At 38.8% G+C, this 9,276-nt stretch overlaps 1 protein-coding gene across 1 annotated transcript in view; it reads left to right on the top strand.

Moving 5' to 3' along the window:
- Positions 1 to 2,268: 2,268 nt before the first annotated feature.
- Positions 2,269 to 9,276, top strand: part of SANBR (SANT and BTB domain regulator of CSR) — a 47,682-nt gene continuing 40,674 nt past the window's right edge. Inside the window, exons 1-2 of the mRNA XM_033125631.1 lie at positions 2,269 to 2,391; positions 7,153 to 7,311. Of these exons, the coding sequence (XP_032981522.1) occupies positions 7,162 to 7,311 (150 nt within the window). The 5' untranslated portion in view covers positions 2,269 to 2,391; positions 7,153 to 7,161. The remainder of the gene's footprint in view (positions 2,392 to 7,152; positions 7,312 to 9,276) is intronic.

Below are 9,276 nucleotides of genomic sequence, written 5' to 3'. Positions count from 1 at the left end.
TAAACCAAATAGCTTACAAACACGAAAGGGTTAGACTTGTTGAAGAGGGGGAAGTGAATGGAAGTCTTAGGTAAAACAATGCCAAAGAAAGATTCTTCCTTGGGCAATGGTTATTGAACCTAATGAATTGGCTATTTGACCTTGGACAAGTCACTTAATCTGTTTGACCTTAAAATGAAAAGATTGAAGAGGTTGGTCTTTCAAGGATTCTTTCCAGCTCTGTCATTCTGTAACTGCATGTGGTTCTAGAAAAGACTAGAGAGATGAAATCTTCAAACATTAAGTACCTGAATTGATCCCTCAGAGATGCATAGTAGTACGTAGATCTACAGCCGGAGGACATATTATGGATGGGGTCCAGTAATAGAGCTCTAGTCTCTTCTATTGCAAACTGGTTAATTCTTAACTGAATTTCTTTTTGTTGAACCTTGCTAAAAGCAAGGAGTGGCAACCAACACAAACTTACGTTCTGACCTTTTCTCAACCACTTCTGTCAGAGCTATAGGCTGGATCGTATGCCTTCCAAGGAACACAAGTGACACTTTTCCCAATACATTTGGGAAGCATCACCATGCTTCCAGTCTGCAATGTTTCTACCTGCCAATCCCATATAGATCTTACATCGTTGTTATTGTAGCATACCACTTTCAGGGACCTCCTTTCCTTTTTAGGGACTTCACTAAGCTTCTGTAACAAATCAGCCCAAAAATACATATCTAGCTAAAGCAAGATAAACACTTCTCTCATATAATAATCCAGACATACACAGGTGGTCTAGGACCTGTTAGGTAGCTTTGCTTCACAAGGTAACTCAGGGCCCAAGTTCTGTGATAGTGCTCTGCAATCCCTGAGGGGTCTTTGTGCTGGCTCGCCACCATCACAACTTGGTTCTAGCCTATGAAAGAAGAAAGAGGAAGTAGAGAGGAAGTAGCCTCTCTAAGAGTTTACCTAACTGATATCTTTGTGGTACAAAACTTGACTAACGTTAATGTCTTTCTGGGACAAAAATAGTTAAAAGATTTGCAGAAGGTGCTGGCCAGGTGGCTCAGGCGGTTGGAGCTCTGTACTCCTAACTCCGAAGGCTGCCGGTTCGATTCCCATATGGGCCAGTGGGCTCTCAACCACAAGGTTGCCGACAACTTCTCGAGTCCCGCAAGGGATGGTGGGCAGCGCCCCCTGCAACTAAGATTGAACACAGCACCTTGAGCTGAGCTGCCTCCAGGATGGCTCAGTTGGTTGGAGCCCGGGCTCTTAACCACAAGGTTGCCAGTTCGATTCCTTGAGTCCCGCAAGGGATGGTGGGCTGTGCCCCCTGAACCTAGCAATGGCAACTGGACCTGGAGCTGAGCTGCACTGTCCACAACTAAGATTGAAAAGGACAACAACTTGACTTGGAAAAAAGTCCTGGAAGTACACACTGTTCCCCAATAAAGTCCTGTTCCCCTTCCCCAATTAAAAAAAAAAAAAGATTTGCAGAAAGTCACTTGTGATACAATTGGAAAAAAACTGATTCTGTACAGTTAGCCATTTAATCATCAGATCTCATTATAGTAATTATTCATTTGGATAGAGCTTTATTTTTTCTGACCTTTCTAACATTTAGTTTTGGTTCTTAGAATAGACACATTCCAAGTGCAAATTGAAAATATTCACATGTAGCATTTACCCTACAAGACTGAACCTTATACATTTTACTAGGTCCCCAGTGGTAATATTCACAATAACACACACATGCTGAACCAATTATTGTGAATTTTTCATTCAGTTTTCCTGAATTTGTAACCCAGAGCTATTTACATTTTTCAAGAGATGCCTTCTGATAAAGACTATTTAACCCAAGATACTTTTGATGTCCCTCAGAGCATACAATTTTCCCATTCTACCTAACCTAAGCAGCTATACCAAAGTGTCCTGCATTGCCAACCATTTCATCCATTCCTTATCGGAGTCCTTTTATCTCTTATATTCCCCTTTCTTCCGGACTCAAGAGTTGGTCACCTAAGATCAGGCTTGGAGGATCTGGTTGCTAAGAGACAGGACGCTGGGAGGGTGGGGACGCTGCACTGCGACAAGCCTTGGAGTGAATGCGAAAGGGGGTAAGGGAGAGAGGCAAAGGCAAGGCGGCCGCTTACCGCAGCCGCCTGTTCGGCTCCCTCCCGCCCGGCAGGAGCTCGTCGCTCATTGGCTCTGCCGCTGGGACACTGGCCTGTGATTGGCTGGGCGGCATTGGGGCCGGCGCTCTTCTCAGCCTCCTACTAGCGGGTGGGGTGGCGTGTGAGGGCCGCGGTTGGGGTTGCGGGCCGGGTGGTGGGAGCTCGGTGCTCCAGGACGGGCGGAGCCGGCCGCTGCAGGTGACGGAGGCGCAGCGAGGGCCGCCGCGGCCCTGTGGAGGTGAGCGAGATGCCGAGAAGACGTGGGTTCGGGCTAGGGGGCGGGAAGTGTGGCAAGGGACGGTACCGCTAACACCCAGCGCGTTCCCGCCGCGGCCTCCTCGTCCCGCTCGCCCAAACGCCCGCGAACACCTCCACGTGTAGCCTGCAGCCCGCCGGCCCTGCCTGCTCCAAATCCGCGCAGCCGGCCCGGCCGCGCCCCACTGTCTGCCCCGCCCGTTTCCCCCAGCCTCGCCCCTCTGCCCGACGCCTTTGTTCGCTTCCCATCCGCTGCGTGCGGGAGAATTTCTGCCCCAAAGGGGGATGGAAGCGGGGCAGGAGAACGCGAAGGTCTGAGGTGCCCCGAGGACGCCCGGCGCAGTGAGCCTCTGGGCCGAAGGTTTGCAGGGCTCTGGTCTATTCATCCTGGTTTTGGGTGTGATTTTACTTTTTCCTTCACGATGAAAGCCACCTGGCTTCGTTCTCTTTTGGGGTCTGGAAGCCTGGTCACTGGTGTCAGGTGCGGGATGACTCAGTGTTAACTCCTACGCCCCGTTATGCCAAAGGCCTTTGACCTGCACTACCGGCTCCCTTCTCATCTTACCACTGCCTAGGAAAAAAGGTCTCTGTCTCCAAGAGCCTTTTTCTATTTCAAAAAAGGGGGGGGGGACCCAAAAACACAACAGATGCCAGTCGTAGACTTCTATTTGGTCTTAATTAATTGAGATTGGTCTTATTAATACATTTAAATAAACCAAGGTTGTAGGAACAGGGGAGAGGACATGAGGTCTGGTCGTCAAAAGTGTTCTGTATTAAACAAATAGAATTTTTATTTCTGGTAAATAACATGTTTCACTTTAAACATTAACTTTTAAAATATGTTTTATTATGAATGGGAGTAGATTTAATAGTGGCGTTATTTAAGCTTCAAACTTACTGTCACAGTTTTTGATAAGTCTACACATTTTCTCCAGAATGGGTGCACTGTGACAGCTATTCCGAGAGAATTTATGTGTTATTAAGGATTATCCATCAGTGCTATGCCTTTCATACTTCAGACTCTAAGGGATGCTTTCTTGATCATTCATTTAACTGGAATTAATACTGGATAGTCTTCCCTTGCATGGGATGCTTCAGTGGTATGAAAAAAATGTCAACAACAAAAAATTTTCACATCTAGATGATTTAAATTATTCTCAAACATATATATTATAAATGAGTATCATATTTGAAATACATATACAAGTTTTTAAGAATTAAATCTGGACAGTATTTTTGATTAGCTAATGGTACAGGCTCGTTGTAGGCCACAATAAATATTTTAGAAATTTTAAGTAAATTTTTTTGGAAATGAACAGCACCCAGGTTCTTACCCTGGATTCTGTTTTAGACCAAACAAATGATAATAAAATATCCCATGCTAACATACATCTCAAATTGTATGGTATGAAAAGTGATGATGTGTTAGGAACACAAGTGGAGAATAATGAAATTCTGTAAAATCTATTATCTACTGGGCTCAAAGCAGTATTTTAAAGTTATTAAACTAATTCTTGGAAATTTTTAATGCCAATGATGGCCAAAATAGGAAGAAAATAATATAAGTGGTACTAAATTATTTGTTGAGTACCTTTTTTATGCCAAGTGGTGTGCTGGGTGCTTTATATACTTATATATTACTATTTAATCCTTATTATAACCCCAAAGGTAGGTACTATTTTCTTATAGCTGAGACAATTGAAAGTGGTAAAGCTGGAAAAGGATCTAGATCTGACTTTTTATTCATTTTGTTGGAGCATACTTCATTGAAAAGCTGATGTCTTTCCTTTTATCGATCACATTTATCTTTATTAATTTAATTTGAAGATCTCTAGAATGTAAATGTTACTATTACAGACATTATGTAGTCCTTACATTGTGTCAAGTAGTGCTGTCCATATATCCTCAAAATATGTGGGCTAGCTACTATTCCTTGTGCTATAGAAAGGAAATTGAGGCATAGAGATAAGTCATCTGAACCAGACAAGACCTTAGGTGGTAGAACGGGGACAAAAATTTGGGCATTCTGGCTCCAGAATCTATACTCTTATCCACAACAGGATTCTGGTCTATCTACAGGGTACCTCTCTGGTTGCTAGGAAGCTGTGATTTTAGAGTGCTTAGTGTTTTCCTGTTTCTTTTTAATGTTCATGCAGATACATAACTTTGTGATGTATGCCACCTGATGTCCTATACCAGTGTTTTATGTAAACAATTGTATAGTACTAATCATGGTTAGCACGTACTGAGAGCTTTCACATTCCAAATCCCCATTCCAACATTTAAACATCTCACGTAATCCTCAACACAATTCTGCAAGGTGGCAAGTGTTATTTTATGTTGCATCATATTTGTGAGGCACTTTTGCTGTCTTCAGAGTGCTTTCACAAAATAATCGTTTTGATTCTACGATGTCAGTCAAAGAAAGGTATTATTATCACTTAATTTTTTTTTTAGGTGGATTTTTTTGTTGTTGTTTATCTTATTGGGGAATATTGGGAAACAGTGTGTTTCTCCAGGGCCCATCAGCTCCACGACGTTGTCCTTCAATCCAATTGCAGGGGGCGTAGCACACCATCCCATGTGGGAATTGAACGGGCAACCCTATTATTCAGAGCTCAGTGCTCTAACCAACTGAGCCATCCAACCACCCCCACATCACTTAATTTTTATTGCTAAAGTTCAGATGACGATCGTGTGTGGAGTTAAAACTCAAACCAGAGCTGCAGATTCCTGTGTATACTGCTTTTTGCACTATACTGGTCTGTCAGTGGACCTTTGCTTTGTACTTGTCCTAAGGAGGTAGGTAATATTTTCCATAGCAACAGCTTCTATTTAGAAATTATATTCCCAACCCACAATTCATCATCAATTAAATCATAGCTATGAAGAGCCATAAACCTTTGTCATTATTTTCATCTGTAAATTTACGTTCTGACTTCAGATACAATGCCTGGCACATAGTGGAGGCTCAGTAAATGTTTGAATAAAATAAGAAATGTCTCATAGACAGTGACATAAAAAGGTTCTTAAAATTATTTTTTTTTTAATTTTAGCTTTGTTGAAGTATAATTGACATAAATTCTTAAAATCGTTTTAAGTTTCAGTGGTGTTATCTTCTTTTTCTCTTTGATACCACAACCTTCACCCTCCCCTGCTCACAAACAGAAGCTTTCAAAATTGTTTAATTGAGTCATAACTAACTTCAACATATGTTAGACTCTATCTTTCTCTAGCCTAAGCCATTTTCCCCAACTTGCTGTCTCCCCTGTACTGTACCTGTTGTATATAATGGAAACAGCATGGATGTGAGAGTCAGTTTTACCTTGCTCTGCCTCTTACTAGCTCTGTAGCTTTGTACAAATTACTTAACTTCTCTTAACCTGTTTCTTCATCTTGTAAAATTGGGGAGAGCACCTATCTTATAGGGGTGAAATAACTTATGTAAAATACTTAGCACAGTTCCATGCTCCTAGTAAATACTCAGTAAGTAACAGCTATTATGTGTCCTTCCTCCTTCCCTCGATGGCTCCCCTTTGCTTTGGCTTTCAGCAAATGATATTAAAATGATCTGTGTGTCCTCTAGTGTCCCTCACCCGACCATAAATTCCTTGAGGACAGGAACCATGCCATATTTATTTTTGTATCCCTGATGCTTGGCACATAGTTGGGACTCACTAAATGTTTATTGAACCATGTTCATTTGCAAAGTCATTAGAGCCTTTCTTCTTGGTGATCCTATTGTCTGAAGATTCTGGACAAGCTTCCTCACTGGGTATGTCATTCAAGAGCTCCTGGATTGCGTTAGAGGATGTGATGTGAGGAGAGATGGGTGGAGAGCCAGGTGAAGGTGGAGGGAAGCCCTCTCCCTGCAGGGGTGAGTGGATATGTGCATGTGTGTGGAGGCATCTTGGCTTTTTACATATGTGTCAGGGTGTGTGTTTGAGTATAAGGATTAAACCTTATCGGGCCAATTGTCACATTGCTTTTTGACAAAGAAGAGAACTTTCCCCAAAAAAGTTATTTCAAACATATAAAAATAATAGTAATTACAGTTGATCTCCCTGTTATTTATAACTCATAATTACATGGCACAATAACAGTGATTATGCTATCCTAAAATGTCAGATGAACTTGGTTTTAAGTTTCAGTTGATTACATCAGTAAAAAATGAAATGTGCTCAGCCTTCCTTGTTGGACATTCACTCACAGAAAAATAAACAGTGCTTAGGACTATAAGGAAATTATAATTCTTTTTAATTAGTTGGGTTTTTTTTTGTTTTTTTTTTACAGTTTAATTCTATCATCCATGAATTGCTAATCAAAGTATAAATAAGGCACACTTAAGGATTTTTTTAAGGAAGATATGTTGTATTCAACTTTTTCCCCTAATGTTTTATTATGAAAAAGTTTGAACATATAGCAAAGTCAAAAGAATTTTATAGTGCACACCTGTATACCTATCTCTTATATTCTACCGTTAATATTTTATTTTACTTTTTAAATCACATATTTATCTATCCGTCCATCCTTCTATCCATCCAGCCACCAATCCATAATATTGAAATGCTATTATATTTAAAGAGTTTGAGCTTGTATATTCTGTGTTTATTTTAGGTCAGTTATTTTTTTTCTTTAAATAGTAGCAGATAATTCTTAGAAATGAATTTTAACTGATTAATACTGTTCCGAAAACATTTGAGTATCAGATGTAAATAAATCTGCTTGTTTCCTCTATCTCTAGTTCCAAAAGATGAGTCGTGGATATTCAGAAAACAACAATTTCCTGAATAATAACAACCAAATGGTGTTGGACATGCTTCTTTATCCATTAATCGGAATCCATCAGTCCATCAACTGGGAAACTGTGGCAAGGCTTGTGCCTGGACTAACACCCAAAGAGGTAAATAATAGTCCACAGATATCTCCTGGAAAAATCAGAAGAAGTAATCAATTTCAAGGAATGACTAGTAAGAGAGAAACATATTTGAGTTTTGCATATTTATATGCAGGTATAAATACTGAATGTTCATATGATATAATTTGACTAGATACAAACTATAAATTATATAATATATTAACCCACCTGGCATGTTTAAATTCAACCTTATCCACATGTTTACACAACTGAAAATTTACTAACAATATCTTAATTTAAGCAATATAGGTGTTCCTGTAAAAGTATGGGTAGGTAAAATTTTTGTAAATAGGATTTTATGTTATTAAGTCCTTAATGCTGTGAGTAATATACAGAAAAAACTCCCAGTGTTGACTTAAATTATTTTTATCATAATGCAAATTAAATGAGCACTAACAATACTAGGTATAAACACACCTATACCACCATAAACTTAATTTACACATAGACACAAGTGAAAACGAAAACCAACACAATTCAAATGAATAATGCTTCCTTAATGTGGTAAGTAATAGTGTTTTGCTGAAATGAAATTGCTGATTATAACACAAATATTGTGCAGTCTGTTGTGGCATAGAAATTTATGCATTCAGCCAGGACTGCCACGTGCCTTTCAGAGCCTTCATTCTCTCCGCTTTTCAAGAGAAGCCTTACGTTGAAGCCTTACTATGAAGCCTTACATTGCGCCATGACATTACTTGCCTTCCCTTGGCACTACTGCATCTCTACCAAGTCCCTTCCCTACCTTTGTCCTTTTTTAAAATTAGCTGTGGACAGTTTAAATATCTCTTGGTATGGAAATTGCAACTTTATTGTAAACAGACAAGCAAATAGGCACTGAAATATCCTGTCATCTGGTCTAGATGATTTTATTAATGTTATTATACTCAGAATCAAACCTTAAAAATCTAAAAATTCTTCTAGGGAACTTTTAGATTTCTGGTAATTCATCCATGAAACATAGTTTGAGAAACATTGACCTGAGAATTTTTGCTGTTAAAAGGAATCCTGAAGTGGGTGAATCATCTCAGATTTCTAGAAGTAGAAATGACATTAGTGATTTTTCCCGGTAGGTTTTAAACATTTTCACCTCTTCCCATCATATACATTCAATAAATACTTGTGGAATCAGTGAATGAATCAAGTTCCAGCCTCTTCTTTTACAATTGAGAAAACCAGTATCCACAGAGATTACTTGCCCTCAGTTATGTTACAGATCTTTGTGAAATGGTGAGAGAACTTATATTTTAATGTATATTATCATTCCTTAATTTATGTTTTCACCATTTGATTTTTACGTTAGGCTTTAAAGCAGGGCAAACCTTGAATTCAGCTATTTTTCCAACTTTTTGTGAGTATTTTCAAACATATAGAAAAGTTGAAAGAATAGTATGGCACCCCTATATCTTTTATATAGATTCAGCAATTCTAGGTATTTGCTTGATCTCTTTATGTAATATTTTCTGCAATATTCAAAAGTAAGTTTCAGACATCATAACACTTCACCTCCTAGACTGCAGCATACATCTCCTTAAAATAAGAACAGTATTACATAACCACAATATCATGATCAAACCTAATAAAATTAACAATAATTCCATCATATCTAATATCTGCTGCATATTCAAATTCACCCAATTGAGGAAATTTTTTTAACCAAAATACAGCTAAATGGTGAATCAGACTATTTTTAAATAGTGTTAATTTTTAAATAATTTATTACTCAGTAAAACATGACCTTAAAGAACACAAACAGCAAAAAATCAGAATTATAAATCTCACCCTACCTAAAGTAAGATACACACCTTATATGTATCCTTCCAGATTCTTTTCTATACATATATGAATTTTTAAAGTGGACATATAACAAATGTACTGTTTGGCTGCTTGCTTTTTTGCTTAGCATATTGTAAGAATCTTTATGTGTCAGTTAATAGACTTCTGTAATAT

This window comes from Rhinolophus ferrumequinum, chromosome 13 (genome assembly GCF_004115265.2).
Source record: "Rhinolophus ferrumequinum isolate MPI-CBG mRhiFer1 chromosome 13, mRhiFer1_v1.p, whole genome shotgun sequence".
NCBI lineage: Eukaryota > Metazoa > Chordata > Mammalia > Chiroptera > Rhinolophidae > Rhinolophus > Rhinolophus ferrumequinum.
Note: the sequence above shows the minus strand (reverse complement) of the source record. Positions and strands in the feature narration are given on the sequence as shown.